This window comes from Oratosquilla oratoria, chromosome 34 (genome assembly GCF_046742065.1).
Source record: "Oratosquilla oratoria isolate Oo_2021 chromosome 34, ASM4674206v1, whole genome shotgun sequence".
Lineage (NCBI taxonomy): Eukaryota > Metazoa > Arthropoda > Malacostraca > Stomatopoda > Squillidae > Oratosquilla > Oratosquilla oratoria.
This window is the reverse complement of record NC_134810.1, coordinates 43,106,355-43,125,704: the sequence shown is the minus strand read 5'-3', so window position 1 is coordinate 43,125,704 and position 19,350 is coordinate 43,106,355. Positions and strand designations below refer to the sequence as shown.

Below are 19,350 nucleotides of genomic sequence, written 5' to 3'. Positions count from 1 at the left end.
ATTTTGTTATGGTAAAGTCTAGCCAAAAATGCGGGCAAAAAAAAATAATTCAAAAAATCGTATCTCCCTTATTGTCTAAGCTATTTCAAACATTTAAAAAGCATTATATTTCTGATAAACTTGTCTTTCATATGCAACAATAATTTAAGGGTTATTTTTTTATTTTAATTTTGTGCCCGTACCTTGATAATGCAAAAAAATGTGAATAGATACTTGATAAAAACACACACACACGGGGATTTTTCAAATATTTATCCAATAAAACATTGTCCATGGAGAGTAGACTCATGTCATATTTTTATTAGTTAATTTATAAAGACTGTTACGTGTTTTGTGAGCCAGTATCTTCTAGAAAATCTAGAATGTTCTAGACTTTGGTGGAAATAATCGTCGTCCGTTTTCTGTTCACCATAAATACATGTGTTCTTGTTGACAGAGTCCAAGTCCACAGACACGAGCAAAAGAAGCGTGGCAGGTAGGTTGTAAAATGAAGGCTTGACAGTTTCAGAACATATACGTCAGTATTCTAGAAGGATGTCCTTATTTCAGTGTATATAGATAATATTATAAATATAAGATTAATTGGGGAGGCCATAGTAATAGTTAATAGGTTTAACCCAAGTACTGTATCGGTTTATTATACAGTTAACTCGATCAGCAGTAATATATCTTTCTTTGATATTATTATATATCTGTAATTATTTCATTTGTTCATAATAACATTTTATACCATTGTGAACATAGAATTCTGTATCTGCAAATAATAGAAAAGAATACTGGAATGGTATGAAGGCATCGTTACAATTTTGAAGGTTATTTGATTATTAAAATAGAATTAACGTAACTAATCAATGTACATGGATTGGTTAAAAACTAAAATTGCAGAATAATCTGGCAAATATGAATGCCAATTTCGTTAATATTTTGTCTAGTCAAAAATATGCAGCCACTCTCCTCTCGTCTCATCATGATTATGATTATCATTAATCATTATCTCCTATCAGTGAACACACCTTGTGCAAGGGGGGTGGGGTAACTGAGCAACTACCCCAGGTTCCTCTGCCCAGATAGTGTCTTTCTGAACATGATAATTATAACCCTCCTGCCTTTGTAAAGGCCTGCCTGTGAAGATTCACTCTATAGGCCTGCACCCATGTAACTGAACGAGATAATTCACAATACGAGGTTACTCAGGTTAGGTGTTGCTGAATTACCGTTATCTCTATTTCTCTCAACAAACCTTTCATCCCTTTCCTTCCAAGCACTAGCCTCCTGTTCTCCCTCCTTCAGAAGTAATACCAGAGGCTGTTGGAACATGATCCTCCTAACCCAACCAGCTTGACATAGGTGCCAATTCCGTGCCCCTTCAGTAAACAGGAAATTACGAACCTTCAAATTTGGCAAACGCACCAAAAATTTAAGGAAGTGGTGGTGGTCATCTTTTAACTATTTCAGTATGACCAAGATCCTCGTGCGCAGCATCGGCTGCCATATGCAATTTGTATCACACTACTCGCATTATGAAATATAAAGTCACTGCTGTATTACTCGTTCTCTTTTACTCAGAGTAATAATAAACACAGAAAATGTGATCAAACCAGTTCACAGAATCTGGGGTTAACTCATGTACAACTACAAAAAATATATAATCAAGATGCCAATGGTTAATGGGTATCATAGGCTATAGCTCATAATACCTGGGGAAGGGTGCATGTGCATGGAGAACGTAAATAGGGAGATTTAATCCCTGTCTTCCCTCTGGAACCAAAGGGCTAGTTCTACCATCCTCATACTATCAATCAGTCGTTCAGTTGGCACAGGATTTTAGTAGGTGATTCAGGGTTCCTAGGCCCCTTACTACATGGCATTGTTGTTAGGTGGTTGTCATGTGGTGTTTGATCATTGTTAATCTGTTACTCAAGTATAAGTATTTGTCAAAGCCCCTGGGATAGGATGCAGTGGATACAGAAAAACTAGGGGTCTTTTGTTAACCACTTCAGTATGATGACACGTAGGCGTCATGAGGCGTGAGTGGGTACACAAGGATGCTGGTGTTGATGTCTTTATACATATAGATATATGTATATATATATATATATATATATATAACATATATATATTATATATATATATATATATATATTATATATATATATATATATATATATGTAGGTGTACATGAGTTACCCACAGATTCTGTGAACTGGATGAACTATCATCCAAGAGGAGCCAAGATAAGAGGGAGGGAAGTGGATGGATGGGAGTGGAGTATGTGGGGATGAAATGGGTGGGAGTGGTTTTTATGCCTTTGTTTTTTGGCTACCTCCCTTGTAAGGGGGAAAAAAGCCTTTGATATATGCATGTATGTATTATTGCTGAGTAAAAGAGAATGAGTAATATAGCAGTGAGGTACTGATGAGAGTAAAAGGGAAGAGATAGGCAGATGTGTTGGCTTTATCCCCTTCCATATAATGACGCCTATCTAGGTGTCATGAGGCAAGAGTGGGTACATGAGGATGCTGGCATTGGCATCTTGTTTATATATATTTTGTGGTTGTAGCTGAGTGACCCCCATAATTTGTGAGCTGCCTTGATCATATTTTCTGTGGTTATTAATATTCAGAGTGAAAGAGAACAAGTAATACAGCTGTAACTTTATATTTTATAATGCGAGTATTGTGATGCATCATTGAAACATTATACATCAGGCACCTGATGCTGCCTACGAGAATTTGACTTGTATTGAAGAGGTTAATTGAAACAAAGTTGAAATGGAGGGATGGTAATGAGTTTGGGAGTGTAGCAGCAAGGGTGTTGTGAGTGAAGAGAAGATGAGGAAGGGAAGGGGTGGCTCTATTAGTAAGTGAAGAGATAGGAAGACATGTGGAGTGGAAGGAATTTTCTCCAAAGTTGATATGGATGAAGGTGAAACTTGGAAGGGAGATGTAGATCTTTGTAAGTGCATGTGGTGGTATGGACCTGGTAGTGAGAAGAGTGTAGAGAAAAGAAAGGCTTTTTGGATAGATTTTAATGAGTGCTTAGAAAGTTTTGGGAGGAGTGTCAATGGTATTGGTAGATCTCAATGATACGAGTAGGGGATGAAACAATAAATGGAGTGGTTCATAAGTTTAGAGTGTCAGGTAAACATCATAGTGAAGAGCTGATGGAGATGTGTTTAGAGAGTTGATGATGGCTAACAATGTTTAGGAAAAAAGTTTAGCATAAGTACACATGGGAGAGTGGTGGCTGGAAGGGTAATTGATAAGGCATTTATGGACAATGTTGTGGTGTCCAGAAGAGTAGGAAGAGTTTTAGATGCCCATGTTCTTAGGAGAGATACTGGGGGAATATTAGATCCTTTTTAGGGGGAAGGAAGGGGAGGGTAAGTGGAGAAAGAGGAAAAGGGGCAGAAGGTAGAGAGGTGCCTAAACTGATTCAATGAGAAGGAACAGGAACAGGAGTACAAGAAGCCAAGAGGTGGTGAAGAATAGAGGTAGGGGTGGAAGAGGAATGGAGGTGTTTCAAGGAGGGAGTGACAAGGTGTGCAAAGATGGTGTGGAGCAAGGAGGATGGGAGGAAATAGAAGAAAGGATAGTGAGCAGTGAGATAAAGTGAAGAAGGTAGTAGAAGAGAAGAAGCAAGCATTTAGAGATTGGTTGCAATGTAGGACTTTTTCACAAACATAGTACCTATCTCTTCCCTTTTCCTCTCGTTTGTTCCACAACCAAAAACATTTAATGACCCAATCTTAGAGTTCTAGTTGGAAATATCCCAGACTATGCCATGACTCAAAATAACCCCTCCCTTTAACTTAGTTTTGAACACTTAATGCTACCACATCCATTTTTTCTTTCACAAACATAATACCTATCTCTTCCTTTTTCCTCTCATTTGTACCACAACCAAATACATTTAATAGCCCAGATCTTAGAGTTCTGGTTGGAAATCTCCCAGACTATGCCATGACTTCTTGTAGGGTAATTTTACAGAGAGGAGGTTACCTAGTCCCACCACTCTGTCCCACTTTGTCACCTTTTATGACTCACATGCGAATCACGGTGGCAGAATGGGGATGTGGGAAAAGAAAAAGTATACTCAAAGAGGTGGTACAGGACAGTTTCAAGGGAACAGCATAAAGGAGGGATAATCGTAGCACAAAAATAGTAGTATCCCTTTAGGAGTAGAGATTTTACTTTAACTTAGACAAAATGATGTATGGCTCTAGTTTGTAGGAGCACTTGAAAATCCCTAAAGCGTTGGCTGCATGCTAATGCAATTAATACTGGTACTGCACAATAACATGTAATATGGAAATTATTACTAATACTAATACTACAAGAATGGCTAAGTTTCTTGATTTGTTACAGGATCACAATGTCTGACCCAAATAGAGACCCCCCTAGGCCGCGAGATGTACGAGGCCTTCTGAAATTTTGTACAGAGGTGACAGCACGAGAAGACACGACTGGGCCAAGCCAGTTGTCACAGCTTGATGATGAGGTGGGTTGATTTTGGATGGCTGTAGGGCGGGTGTATGCATTGATTAAGCCCCCCCACACACACACACACCACCCTCTTAAAGGGAAAAAGGCCTTGATATGTACATCATTAATACTTGTTAGTACTAATGTGTTTAGTATTACTGAGGTTTGTTTATAATTCTTTACATTACATCTTTAATCCCCATACTGAACAGAACCAATGACCTGAGTGGGAACTGCTCAGATGTGTTTAGAGAGAGAGTTGATGATAGCTAACACAGTAAAGGGTGGTGGATGGAAGGGAGATTGATAAGGCTATAATGGACTATGTTGTGGTTATCAGGAGAAGAGTAGGGAAAATTATAGATGTCTCATGTTCTAAGAGGAGAGAGTGGGGGATTATCAGATAATTTTATGAGGGGGAAGGTAAGTTGAGAGTGGAGGATAGATGGAGAAAGAGAAAAATGACTGAAGGTAAGGAGGTACTTTGAGTTAATTGTTGAAGGATAGAGTAGAGGTAGGAGTGGAGGAGAAATGGGGATGTTTCAAGGAAGGAGTCACAAGGTGTGCAGCGATAGTGTGTGGAACAAAGATGATGGGAGGAAATAGAAGAAAGGGTAGTGAGTGGTGGGATGATGGAGTGAAGAAGGTTATAGAAGAGAAGCAAGCTTTCAGGGACTGGTTGCAAAGTAGGATGAGAGAAACATATGAGAGGTACAGAGATAAAAGAAGAGAAGCTAAACATAAGATAAATAAGGCAAAAAGGAGAGCAAATGTAAAATGGGGGAGAAGTGACAATTTTGAAAGTAATAAAAAGATGATCTTGAAGGAAGTTGAGAGAGGAAGGGGAAGCAAATCAAATAGAGAAGAAAAGGTAAAAGGTGCAGATGGAAAGATGATAACTGAAAAGGAAGCTGTAAGGGAAAGATGTGAAGAGTATTGTAGGTAGCTGCTAACTGTAGAAGAGTATCGGGAGGGAGTGGTGGTAGGAGTGGGAGGTGCTGAGAAAGTGACAATGAGGTGTGAGGAAAATGGAGGAGAAATGAGAAAAGACGAGGTGTAAGTAGCTATTGCAGTGATGAGGGCAGGCAAGGCACCTGGGTTAGATGGGTGTTATGTGGAGTGTCTGAAGAAGGAAGGTCCAGTAATAGTGGAGTGGCTAGAGAAGTTGTTTAATGTGTATCTAAGGGAGGGTAGAGTGCCAGAGGACTGGAGGAGTTCCTATATAGTGTTGCTTTACAAGGGAAAAGGGAACAAATGTGAGTGTAGTAATTTCAGAGTGATCAGTTTGTTGAGTGTGGTTGGGAAGGCTTATTGGAGGAATTGAGAGTATTAGGAGAGGAACAGATGGAGTACTTGGTGAGGAATAGTGTTGGTTAAGGAAAGGTAGGGGTTATGTGGATCACATTTTTGTGGTAAGACAGATATGTGAGAAAGCATTAGCCAAAGATTAGGATGTATTTTTGGGTCATTATGGGTTTGGAAAAGGCTTAAGATAGGGTAGACAGGAAGGTATTTGGGAGGTTTTGCAGATATATGGGGTTGGGTGAGAGCTGTTAACCGTAGTCAAGAGTTTTTACAATAGTAGTAGAGCCTACATTATAATTGGAAATGGAGAGAGTGAGTGGCTTGAGGTAAAAGTGGGACTGCATCAGGGATGTGTCATGTCGCCATGGCTGTTCAATGTGTACAGGGATGGGGTGGTGTGGGAGGTAAATGCAACAGCAATGGGCAGGGGACTGAAGCTGGTTAAAGAAAATGGAGAAAAGTAAGAAATCTCCAGTTCTTTGCTGACAACACTGCACATAGTGGCAGGGTCAAAGGGGTGATTAAGGGAGATAGTGACGGAGTTTGGGAAGGTATGGGATAAGAGAAAGTTGAATGTAAATGTAGGTATAAGCAAGGTGATGAGATGTTCAAGGGGAGAGGATGGCAGTGAGTTGTAAGTAAATCTTAAATGAGAAAGGCTGAAGGAAATGGATAGCTTTAGTTATTTGGGGTCACATGTGGCAGGAAAGGGAGGAGTGGAGGTGGAGGTAAATTGTAGATTGAGAGAAGCAAGTAAATACCTTGGGGTATTAAAAAATGTCACGAGAAATAGGAATCTGGGGATAGATGTAACGAGGAGATTGCATGAAGGTGTGATTGTGCCGACTGCTTTCAAATACAGTGAATCTTGTAGTTTTCAAGTAACTCAGCTGATGAGTGCAGAAAGTATATCCAGTATTACACCTGCAGCAAATTCAATTATAAATCCATCATTATCTATTATTTTAGACTATTCTAACTTTTCTTTTATGGCATTTCCATAGTAAATGGTGCATTTTCGAGTTATTCCTATTGTCTTTGTAGCCAATTATATGTAACCATGAGTGTCATGGAACTCTACCAATCAATGTTTAGCCTGCGGGGCTGTGACTCTTGCCTTTAGTTTGAGCATGGTGGCTATAATGCTAGATTATGCATATGTGAGATTGGGTAGGCTAGGTTAGGTTTGGTTTAGTTAGCTTAAAATTACCCACTAATCTTTTACCTCTCCCCGCTCCCAGGCTCTCACTCCCAAAATTGTGAAGGGATAGGGGTGGCATACCTTGAAAATGAGGCATTTCTAACAGAAATTTTATAGAACTAGAGTTGTAGAATTGTCCATAACAGTATAAAACCCCCTTTCTATTTTGAATTTTTTAGTATTTTATCCATATAATTGTAGCGGAGTGCATAACTCTAAAATGCAATATTTTAAATGAAAATGTCATAGAAGAAAACTGTCTTAGAATTGTTCAAAACAGTAAAAAATGTATTTTTGTAATTAAATTTTCTGTGGGTGCAATTCTGGATATTTTCCAACCATATTGTAATGATTGCATTGTGGTAACAAAGTGGATCATGAAACACAATTGGAAATTAATCAAATGTTAAAGTGGTGATTGATTAGTGATGAAATAATGTGTCACAGATCAGTTTGTTATATACGTTCAGTATGAAGTCAGTTATGGGAGCTGGACACGCATCATATGTATGGTTATTGGTGTAGGTGTAATTGGGAAATGGTGGAGGGAAGGTTAATTAATGGGGCATTAATGAACTATGTAATGGTAACCAAAGGGAGAATTGGAAGAATTCTAGATGTGCGTGTTTTCAGGGGAGAGAGTTAGGTACATACATACATATACCAAAGGCTTTTTCCTCCTACACGGGGGGTATCCAAAAAGAAAAAGGCATAGAAACCACTCCCACCCATTCCATTTCATATATATTCCACTCCCCTCCACCCTCCTCCCCTTAAAAGAGAGTTGGGTAGTGTCACATAATTCTTTGGTAGAAGGGAAAGTGAGAATGGAGTAAAAGAGGGAAGCAGTGAAGTGCTGAGCATAATCAAATTGAATGAGAATGATAAAGGAGAATACAGTGAGTCCTCGTTATACAGTACATATGCGTTCCTGAAAACCTTACCACAAATTGAAATTATCGTATACCGGACCCAAGTTTTGATTTATGGCAGACGTATCTTCTCCCTGCTATTTCCTCTTCAAAATATCTAATTTTACCACCAAAACACGAGTGGATACCGTATCTGTGAATTTTTCTTACAGTAAATAGAATCGAGGGTAGTAATTACCAAATACCGTAACTGTGAATTTACCTATACTCTTTTTACTTTTTCATTTAGGAATGTCCCCTGTGGGGCTACAAGGAGAAGGATGCCTAGTCGCAATCCCCGTCCCTTTCTTCTCGCCTCTTACGATCCAAGTTGAAATTCTTGGTGGCAGTATTCTTTTCCCCCACCAGGAGGGAGTCACAAAGTGTGCAAGGATGGTCTGTGGAACAAGAAGGACAGGAGGAAATAGAAGGAAGGGTAGTGAGTGGTGGGATGAGGAAACAAAGAAGGTTGTAGAAGAGAAGAAGCGAGCTTTCACAGATTGGTTACAAAATAGGACGAGGGAGTCATATGAGAGGTACAAAGAAAAGAAAAGAGAAGTAAAGCAAAAGGTAAAGGAGGCAAAGAGGAGAGCAGATGTGAAGTGGGGTAAGAGTATGACAGAAAATTTTGAAAGTAATAAAAAGATGTTTTGGAAAGAAATTAAGAAAGGAAGAGGAGGCGAATCAAGTAGAGAAGAAAAGGTAAAAGGTGCAGATGGAGAGATGATAATGGAAGAGAAGGCAGTAAGGGGAAGATGGGCAGAATATTTATGGGAGTTGCTAAATGTGAAGGAGGATAGGGAAGGAAAGATAGTTGCAGTGGGAAATGCTAAGAAAATGAGAGTGATGAGTGAGGAAAATGGAGGAGAAATAAGGAAGGATGAAGTGAAGGCAGTTGTTAAGATGATGAAAGCAGGTAAGGCACCTGGTCTGGATGGATGCCATGCAGAATGTCGAAAAAAAGGAGGTACAGTGATGATGGACTGGCTGGTGAGGTTATTTAATGTTTGCTGGAGAGAGGGTAGAGTGCCGTAGGACTGGAGGAGTGCCTGTATAGTTCCTCTTTACAAGGGAAATGGGGACAAGTGTGAATGTAATAGTTTCAGAGGGATTAGCTTGTTAAGTGTAGTTGGGAAGGCTTATGGGAGGATCTTGATTGAGAGGATTAAGAGAGGGAGTAATTGGTGAGGAACAGTGTGGATTTAGGACAGGTAGAGGTTGTGTAGATCAGATCTTTGTGGTAAGATAAATATGTGAGAAAGCTATAGGAAAGGGGAAGGATGTTTTTTGGGCTTTTATGGATCTGGAAAAGGCTTACGATAGGGTAGACAGAAAGGCACTATGGGAGGTTATGCAGATATATGGGATAGGAGGAAAGCTTCTAGGAGCTGTCAAGAGTTTTTATGAGAGTAATAGAGCTTGTGTCAGGATTAGAAATGGAGAGAGGGAGTGCTTCGAGGTAAAGGTGGGACTTCGTCAAGGATGCGTTGTGTCACCCTGGCTGTTCAATTTATACATGGATGGGGTAGTGCGAGAGGTAAATGCAAGGGTAGTGGGTCAGGGATTGGAGATGGTTAAAGAAAATGGAGAAAAGTGGGAGGTGAGCCAGCTGTTGTTTGCTGACGACACTGCGCTTGTGGGAGGATTGGAGGAGGGACTGAGGAAGTTGGTGACAGAGTTTGGGAGAGTATGTGATAGAAGAAAGCTAAAGATAGATGTGGGTAAAAGTAAGGTGATGAGATGTACAAGGGGTGAAAGTGGCAGTAGACTGGAAGTGAGCATTAAGGAGAGCAACTGGAGGAAGTGGATAGTTTTAGATACTTGGGTGCAAATGTGGCAGGAAAAGGTGGAGTGAAGGTAGAATGTAGATTGAGAGAAGCGAGTAAATGCCTTGGTGGATTGAAGAGTAATGAGGAATAGACATTTGGGAATGGATGCTAAGAGGAGACTGTATGAAGGAGTGATTGTGCCAACAGCACTGTATGAGGCAGAAACATGGAACATAAGAGAGAAGGAGTTTGAATGTGTTTGAGATGAGGTGTCTGAGAAGTATGATGGGGGTTACTAGGCTAGATAGAGTGAGAAATGAGGTGAGGAGGAGAATGGGGGTGGAAAGGTAGTTGGGAGATAGGGTTGATGAAAGAGTATTAGGATGGTTTGGACACATGGAAAGAATGAGTGAAGAAAGACTAGTAAAAGAGGTATGGAAGGCAGATGTGGAGGGAGTGAACATGAGGGGACGTCCTAGGATGAGGTGGATGGATGGGGTGAAGGGTGCTTTGGGGAAGAGGGGAATGTCTGTTGAGGAAGGACGGGAGAGGACAGAAGACGGGTGAATGGAGAATGGTTGTATATGGATGATGTTGTGATGCATGAGGTGGAGTGGGTGGGGGATGGGGGGTGAGGTAGTATGTGTGAGCAAAATTTGATGCAGCCCGAAAGGATTTCTCCCCATCTTCTTTTATGCATGGGGGGACGGAGAGGGGGGTCGCCGATTTAATGAAGCGGTCTTGCTGTGGATGTACTGTGTCTTGCGACACTGCTTCTGACCCAGGGCAGTGGCAAGGTGCAGGGATGACCCGTCATCCAGGAGGTGCTAAGATAAGAGGGAGGGTGGAGGGGTGTGGAGTGTATTCAGGGATGGAATGGGTGGAAATGATTTTATGCCTTTTCCTTTTTGGTTACCTCCCTTGTAAGGGGGAAAAAGCCTTGGTATATGTATGTATATGCGTAAATAACCACTAGGAAAAAATAACCACTAGGAAAAAGTAAACTAACGAAGCAGAGCGCTTTCGTTAGTTTACTTTTTCCTAGTGGTTATTTACGCATTTGTGAACACACGCTCCTAGTGTTTTTATTGCATGTATGTATATGTATGTGAATTTACCAGATAAAGAATTACCATATAAGGAGGACTCACTGTACCAGAAGGTTAGAGAAAATGGGAGGTGGCGAGTGATAACAGGGAAACAGGAGTAGCACACTCACAGCAAAAAATTAGAGGGAACATATGTGGGAGGGTCTGAGGACTTTTGCCAACCAGTGCAGAGCTGTGGGTTTTTCAATTAGTGAAGCTCAAGGCATCAGTAGATTACTGGATTAATTACTTTATACCTCTCATATACTATTTATTTTCTAATTGGAATGTATAGTGAAGGAGTATCACTAAAGTAATTGTTGCCTCAAGTCAGTGAAACATGTGGCCTTACAGTAGTTGGCAGTGGCCCTTAGGCCCTTGCCGAAACATCTAGGAAGAAATGTTGGAGTATTGTTCGAGTTCTGTTAGTGTAAGACCATTTCTTTGTCACCGACTTTTAGTAGTATGAGGAGAGCACTCATTGGTTGTCAGCTCTTCTTACTAAAGGTGGATAAACTACAGTTGAAGTTGAATCGAGAGAGATCTTGGATGAGTCCAGAAACAGTGTCGACCTTTTGAAGCTGTGCCTCCAGATGGAGTTGTGTTGGGCTTTGGAGATGAGTGGCAGGGAAATGATTCTGATAACTTTTTAGGACTACATCATGCATGTACTCATCAGTACATACATACATACATATACCAAAGGCTTTTCCCCCCTTACACGGGGGGTAGCCAAAAAGAAAAAGGCATAGAAACCACTCCCACCCATTCCATTTCCTATATATTCCACAACCCCTCCACCCTCCTCCCTCCCTCCCATCTTGGCACCTCCTGGATGACGGGTCATCCCTGCAGCCTGTCCACTGCACCACACACAAACACACAGAAAATTCTTGGTGTAATATACGATACATCCATGTCTTTCAAACAACACCTCACAAACATAAAAAACAAATGCACACCTAGACTTAACGCACTTAAGTCAATCACTGGAACAACATTTGGACAAAACAAAGAAACTAATATAACAATATACAAACAATGCATACGCTCAGTGATGAATTATGCGAGTCCTGCATGGGCTCCTAATCTCAGTGAGACACACCACAACACCCTTCAAATCATACAAAACAAAGCCCTAAAAACAATTACAGGCTGCACAAATACAACACCTACAGACCATTTACACCATGAAACAAAAGTCCTCAAAGTCAAGGACCACCTCGACATGAGAGGCACACAAACACTTGCTGCAGCCACCACAAACACATCACACCTGCTACACTACATAGCAGAACACCCACACACACCAAGAAACATTAAAACTACACCCAAAGACCTTTATTACGCACAGATACTCACTTCTCTTCCTCCACAACCACCAAATACCAGCCTCCGGAAACATATTCATAATCATATCACTCACCGCTCCATTAACACACTGAAAGACAACACACTGCTGCATGCCAGACCCCCTGATATCCACCCTTCTGAATCCTCTCTCCCACGAAAGGACAGAGTCCACTTGGCCAGACTGCGATGCGGTCACCACCCAGCACTTCTAAGCTACCAGAAGAGGCTGGACGACCGTGTTGTGAACAGCTGCCCAGGATGTAACACTTCACCCCATACCATACAACACATAATGGAAGACTGCATTATACACAATCATGCACGCAAACAACACAACATACACTCTATAAAGGATTTGTGGGAAAACCCAGTTTCGACTGTGGCCTTCCTTGGGGAGACGGGACTGCTCGGACAGACAGTCTAGGGAACGACAACAACAACAACAAAAAACATACATACATACGTGCAGAAAGATACAACTGCAGGTCAGTACGAGCATAGCTCTTCTCCCACAACATACTAGGTAAATACATACATACATATACCAAAGGCATTTTTCTCCCCTATAAGGGATGTAGCCAAAAAGCAAAGGCATAAAACAAAAATATGGTACTGTTGGTAGAATTGGCAAGGATCTATAAAAATGTTCATAATAGAATAAACCAGTTTACTGCAAATTTAAATTAGATTTAATCACTGGTATTACAGCGAAAGGCTTTCCTGGAAGAAGTTTTAACAGGACTAACAGCTGGTGTTGCCCAGAAAATTGCAAAGGCTCTTAAATGTCTTACCAGTGAGGTCACATATCTCTCTGGGGAAGACATTGGAGAGCAGGAGGAAGCTCTGCAAGACTTGGAGGAGTATGCTGACGACATCAATTATGCAATTGGTAAGTGGATATAAGTGTGATGTATTTGATAGCTTGATTCCTTTTATATCTTTGGTATCTGGAACATTTTAAAGGCATAGGCAGTGGTGGGCCCAGTCTGGGTTTAATTATGTCAGGAATATTTGTAAGGCTGCCACAGTTGAGACGGGGTAGATGCTGTCAGTCAATAATAATTTTACTTGTTGTGGTGCTGCTATTTTTACTGTTACTACTGCTGTTGTCCCGCAGCCAAGACTACAACACATCCAAATAAAAATGTATATGCACCCATATTAGAAAAAAAAACATTAATAGATAGACCAAAAAAAATCCAAATCCCTTCATTGCTCAATAGACATTCCCCTCTTGCTCAAAGCCCCTTTCACCCCATCCATCCATCCATATCATCCTCAGTTGTTCCTTCAAGTTCACTTCACCTCTATCTCCCACATCTTTTGCTAATCTTTCATCACTTGTTCATTCCACAACCTTATCCATTTGTGCATTCCACAACATATCCAAACCATCCTAATATTCTTTCATCAGCCCAATCTACCATCTCCTTTTCCATCCCTGCTCTCCTCCTCAATTCCTTGTATATCTGGAGTCTGAATTAGGACGGGAAGCCCACTACCTCACAGTTGCTGGCAAGTTCTCAAGCTGTCATATAGATCTCTCTGGAAAGAAATACTGGACTGTTTTGTATTAGTATATGACAGTTTGTCAGTAGTAATAGGAGGGGAACAGTCACTGGTTGCTAGCTGTCCATAAGTGTAAAGATTAAAGAAATACAACTGAAGTTGATAGAGATCTTGGGCCTGATTTGTATTGGTTATTTTATTTATTTATTTTGATTGAATGATTGATTTATTTTTTATTTTCATTTTTTTTTTTCGTTTATTTATTTTTTATTTGTTTATTTATTTTTCTTTTTGGCTACCCCCCGTGTAAGGGGGAAAAAGCCTTTGGTATATGTATGTATTCATTTTTTTTCCTCACATCCGACCAAGTTATGGACCAAAAAGTCGCCTGTTGGGATGCTCTTCCTTTGTTAATCCTTTATAGTGTCAACCCATGGAGATGAGGGTTTTTGATCAGTTTTGAAGATGGGTGGTAAGAAGATGATTCTCTTTGACATGCATCTTGGTGGTACCACCTTCCATTTGTCCCAAAAACCATACATGAATTTAAGAGCAAACTAGACACTGCAAGATACTAAGCTGGGACACCACAAGCATAGCTTCCCTTCCCATAAGATACAACTAGGTAAAACTATGTATAAAAACTCCATACTGAGGGGATTACCCAAATCTTTATTTATTTTATTTTATATAATTTATTTATTTTGTATATGTATATATATTATTTATTTTATTTTATTTATTTTTTATTATTTTATTTTTTATTTATTTATTTATATTATTTTTTTTCCTTCCTTGTCAATATATATTAATTATACTTTGGTTTTCATCGTGGACAAGGTGCAGGGATGACCCGTCATCCATGAGGTGCTAAGATAATAGGGAGGGTGGAGGGGTGTGGAGTGTATTCAGGGATGGAATGGGTGGGAATGATTTTATGCCTTTTCCTTTTTGGCTACCTCCCTTGTAAGGGGGAAAAAGCCTTGGTATATGTATGTATGTATGGTTTTCATTGTTGCAGATATCCAAAATATGGGAGGATTCCACGTGTTGATTGGGTGCTTGGAGTCCCCACATTCAAAGATTCGTTGCGGTGCAGCAAGTCTGATAGGGGACTTGGTTCAAAACAATTCAAAGGGACAGGAAGAGATGTTGACCTTGGGAGCTGTCCTGAAATTTTTGCGAATGCTGGATACTGATGTGGAGGAGAAGTGCAGGGTGAAGTCTTTGTATGCACTATCATGTAAGTAGAATTGTCTGAGTAAGTTTTATACTTTTTGCTTGTCTGGAGCTTTGGTACAGGGTATGAATTTTTTTTTTTGCACTCTGGTAAGTTTTTAAATCTTTAGAGAACAGTGAAGTGTTTTGTGCTCAAGAAATTAATTTATTTTGAAGCAGTGGTCACTATACCTGTGTAAATAACTTGGTCAGTTTTGCTGTTAATGCAAGATGCTGTAATGATTATAATTTATTTTATATTATTTGTTTTTGTTTTGGTATCATTTGTCAGTTTGATTCTCATTTATTATTAGTTATATGTCAATTTATTATTATTTACCTGTTGGTTTATCATTTATTTATACCTATACATTTATTTATGTATTTTATTTGTTATTTACATTATTATAGTTTTTATTTATTCACTTATTATTATTATGATTTTTTTTTTTGCATCCGACCTAGATATGGACCAATAAGTCTCCTGTCGGCATGCTCCTCCTTTGTAATAATGTGATTATAGATTACGAGTGTAAGATTGGTAATTGATGATTTTTATTTGTAGGTTTGGCCCGTGACTGCCCAGAAGGTGAAAAGCAGTTTGTTGAATCAGGAGGGTTTTCATACCTCATGCGTGCAATGCAATCGGGAATAGAAAAACTTGTTGTGAAATCAACGTTTCTTCTGAGTAACATAGCACAGAAAAATGAGACATATAAAGGTTTGTGTGTTAAGGATTTATGGTTAAGTAGGAATGTATTTGTATTCTGTTTTAATATATACAGTACATTTTACTTTGGAAATTACTAGTTTGCAAGGTCCTAGTGCTAAGATAAGAGGGAGGGTGGAGGAGTGTGGAGTGTATTCAGGGATGGAATGGGTGGGAATGATTTTATGCCTTTTCTTTTTTGGCTACCTCCCTTGTAAGGGGGAAAAAGCCTTGGTATATGTATGTATGTTGTGAAAGCTGGACATACATTAGATGGATGTCATGTGGAATGTCTGATGAAAGGAGGAGCAGTTATATTTTGTTGGCCTGTGACGTTTTAGTGCCTGAGGGAGGGGGATGTCCCAGAGAACTGGAGGAGAACATGAATGTCCATGTCCCACAAGTGTACAGCAAGACGGAGCACAAGTGACTTGAAGTTTTTTATCTCAGTAGTCTTCTTGCAGCATGTGTCAGGGCAGGAAGTAGAATGAAAGGTTTGAAGCAAAGGTGGGGCTACATCAGTGTTGTGTAACATCACAATTGTTGTTCAACATGTTTATGGATGGGTTATGGACAGGTTTAAGGCTGAGAAGTTAGTTGAAGGAAGTGGGAGGTGAGCCAGTTGTTGTTTGCTGATGACGCTGTGGTTGTGGCTTGGTCAGAGGAGGGACTTAGGCAGCTTGTAGCAGTGTTTGGGAGAGTATGCATCGTGAGTTCACAATTTGCAAAGCATTATTTTGACTAAATCCTCACAAAGTAGGAGAACTACCTTTGCTGCGAGATATGAACTACATTATGTGTTGCTTGGATTTTTAACTTTTAGTAGTACCATAATATTAGGTTTAGCTTGTGTTTTGAATGATAAAGGCATTTAAGACAATGTACTACTAATGTGGTATGGAATGTGTAATATTATATTTATCATCAACCACATCAGACTGCACAGGTCGTCTGACTGAGTTTTCAATGTACATATTTATCTATGCAGATGAAATCATTGGAATGGGTTATATTGAACAACTTTCAACATTACTCAACATGGAAACCACCTCAGATGTTACTCGGGAACATTGCACCGCTGCGCTTGTCAGACTCGCTTCAAGTTACCATCTTGCCTTGGCAGAATGTCTTCGACCTGAACTCAACATTAGGAGAACGTTTGCAGTTCGATTAGAAACTATTAAAGGCAAAGAACAATATAAGGTATGTTGTTAATGGATTGGAAGAAGATAAGTAACAGCACGACGGGTACCCATGAAGAAAAATATCTTAAGAAGTTAAAAGAACTTTCCTCAAGTTTGACTGACCAGAAATCTACAGCTATGCAATGGCTAGCATTGGGCCTCAGGCTGTCCCATAGATCTCTTTGGAAAGGAACTTTGGACTGTTGTCTGTTGTAATAATAAAGGGCCGTTTCTCTGATACCGGTTAAAAGTAGGAAGAGTAGGGGAGTAGTTACCAGTTATCAGTTTTCTGTATATGAGTAGTCCATGGGAGAGTGATCCAAGTGCCACAGGCTGCCAGACCCTGATTTTATGCTCAACTAGCCAACCTGGGCTTCCTGCACTGTCTGGTAGGAGTTGGATTAGTCTCCCTCAGAGTTACCATGAGAAGTCCAGGTCAGCTGGTTGAGCACATAATAGGGGTCTGGCAGCCTGTGGTACTTGGATCACATTACCATGGAGCTACTCATATGAAAAGATGGAAGAAATACAGTTGAAGTTGATGGAAATAGATCTTGGGCCCAATCCAGAGACCAAGGGTCAGCCCATCAAGGCTGCATCTCCAGATGAAGGTGGAGGTGGTCCTTGAAAAAATCCATTCTTTATTTGACTCGCATTCCCCATTCTCTTTTGCTACGTTCTATAGACGGGAAAACAAAATCCTATTGTAAGTTTTGCTTTTGTTTTTGATTATTGATAACAAGCATAACCTTCTTTCAGGAAGAAGAAGACTACATCACGGAATTCTTCAGACTGCTCCCAGAAGACGACCCAGAAGAAAATATCAGATAGAAAATGCAAAAGGTGTGAAATTCAAATACACAATACATTTAATTTGGGTCTTTTACACCTGTAGTTAGCCCTTCAGCTGAGTAAAATAATTTTGCACTGGCCAAAACTTTGTAAAAGACATAGTTGGGATGAAAGTGTTCATGAAGATATTCTTAACCTTTTTATCCCAAGGTTTGCTTCTGACTTGCACGAAATAGGTATTAGCCAGAACAGACTCTTGAAAAGGTATTGAGTCAAAGGAGCTGAATCATACATATCTGTGATTAATTCCCCTGAAAATATGAAGTTAAATTGTTAATGTTATCCCATGTTTTAGGAACATGTGTTGCTTCAGTTTGTGATATACAAGTTTAGGGAATATAAAATTTGTAAAATTCAAAGTAACCTGAGTGCATTTCATAGTGCATGCCATATATTAGGTTTGGAGCTGCATTCCATTTTTTTGTGTAGATTCTTTGTTATTAGTCATTGGCCTAGTGTCCATCGAATGCATGGCATGGAATAATGCCATAGCATTAACACTTCTCCACACGAGTACTCACACGGATTGTGTATGTCTTCTTCATGTGGCAAAGGGTGGGCTAACCTAGTTTGTCCCACTTTGTGAGAGTAGTTAACTAATATCCCAGCATACATTGGTAGCATGGGCATCTTTGCTGGTAGTTGAAAGGATTCTAGGAACTGAGTCGGGTACCTTTTATTTGAAACATGATCTACTCATGACAGTAGAGAGGGATTGTAGTGCAGTAAACATGTTCAGTATGTGGTTGAATATATTTGCACAGTGAACAGTATTTTAAATTTATATAATTTACCATTACATTTTATCTCCTCTAGCAAATGAGGCTATTCATTGCATTTGGATAGAGACCCTAATTTCCTAGATTTATTAAGTTTATGTATGTACTTTTATCTTGAATATATGATTGTCATTATTACTATAGTAGACGTACATTCTTTGATAGTGTATGTGTTATGAAAATAATCAATGCTGAAAAATTTGGGTAGGAGGTATTCAAGGTTCCTGGAGTGCCCAATTGAAACTGCAAACTCCGTTGCCAAGGATTCAAGCTTTCCGATTGCTGCACAAGACAGGCTTGTACTGACATGCACTCAACCCAGCTTGTTTGGAGCATAGTACTGCGGGTCTCAGGTTTTTGGACATCTATATGAACACTTAGGTATGTATGAGCTTTTATAAGGCCACAAACATAATTTATTTTAGTTCAAGCTAATAAGCAATCAGCAGTGTTCAGTGCGTTTGAAACCTTGAACACTGTGTTCCCTTTGATCTTTTTTCATTGACATTGCAGTACAAAACAGTTTTATGCTCTGATTTTTAGTATTAATGTATACTATGTACATATTTGAAATTGTGTTGCTATTACATAAAAGTTTATTTGAGAGTGAAACTTCTACTTAACCTTTGGACTATGTAAGTAGGATCAGAAATTATATTAATGAAAATAGAGTACATTTGGATGGCTGAATAAATGCATTTTAAAGGTCATCGTCATCATCATTGTATCTTGTCATGCCAGAAAGACAGCTATGCCTTTAGAGGTAAACACTTTTAACTATTTATAACTTGTAGTTTTTACAAAAGCTAGAAGCATTTATTCAGCTCGGAGGCCAATGTGGGGCAAATAAGGTTACACTTTGTAGCTGTTCCTGACATGAATAAAATTAGTCTCTTTGATAAAATGGCAACATTACATTGGAAGAGGCACAGACAAGATTTTCACTATCTGAAGTACTTGTGCCCAGAAGCTGTTTTGGAACAAAAAT

The 19,350-nt window shown here is 39.5% G+C and overlaps 1 protein-coding gene across 3 annotated transcripts; it reads left to right on the top strand.

Annotated features, from left to right (window-relative positions):
• Window positions 1-324: 324 nt before the first annotated feature.
• On the top strand, window positions 325-18,968 carry LOC143018274 (hsp70-binding protein 1). 3 transcript variants are annotated; one of them, XM_076173559.1, is made up of 8 exons: window positions 4,365-4,500; window positions 8,152-8,471; window positions 12,820-13,000; window positions 14,642-14,863; window positions 15,404-15,559; window positions 16,536-16,750; window positions 17,491-17,574; window positions 18,571-18,968. In XM_076173559.1, exons 2-7 carry the CDS (start codon window positions 8,154-8,156, stop codon window positions 17,560-17,562), a joined length of 1,164 nt encoding a protein of 387 aa, XP_076029674.1. In that variant the 5' UTR covers window positions 4,365-4,500; window positions 8,152-8,153; the 3' UTR covers window positions 17,563-17,574; window positions 18,571-18,968. The 3 variants fall into 3 exon arrangements, with proteins under 3 accessions (XP_076029675.1, XP_076029674.1, XP_076029671.1); XM_076173560.1 differs by lacking the exon at window positions 8,152-8,471 and adding an exon at window positions 325-475 and having other exon boundaries at window positions 4,368-4,500; window positions 17,491-18,968; XM_076173556.1 differs by having other exon boundaries at window positions 17,491-18,968.
• Window positions 18,969-19,350: the final 382 nt, after the last annotated feature.

Excerpts from the sequence above, each read along its gene's own strand:
- LOC143018274 (XM_076173559.1), top strand. The coding sequence starts at position 8,154 with ATGTCCCCTGTGGGGCTACAAGGAGAAGGATGCCTAGTCGCAATCCCC. Across the intron at positions 8,472-12,819 it reads AAAGAGAAGTAAAGCAAAAG|CGAAAGGCTTTCCTGGAAGA; the intron begins GTAAAGGAGGCA and ends CTGGTATTACAG. Across the intron at positions 15,560-16,535 it reads GAAAAATGAGACATATAAAG|ATGAAATCATTGGAATGGGT; the intron begins GTTTGTGTGTTA and ends TTATCTATGCAG.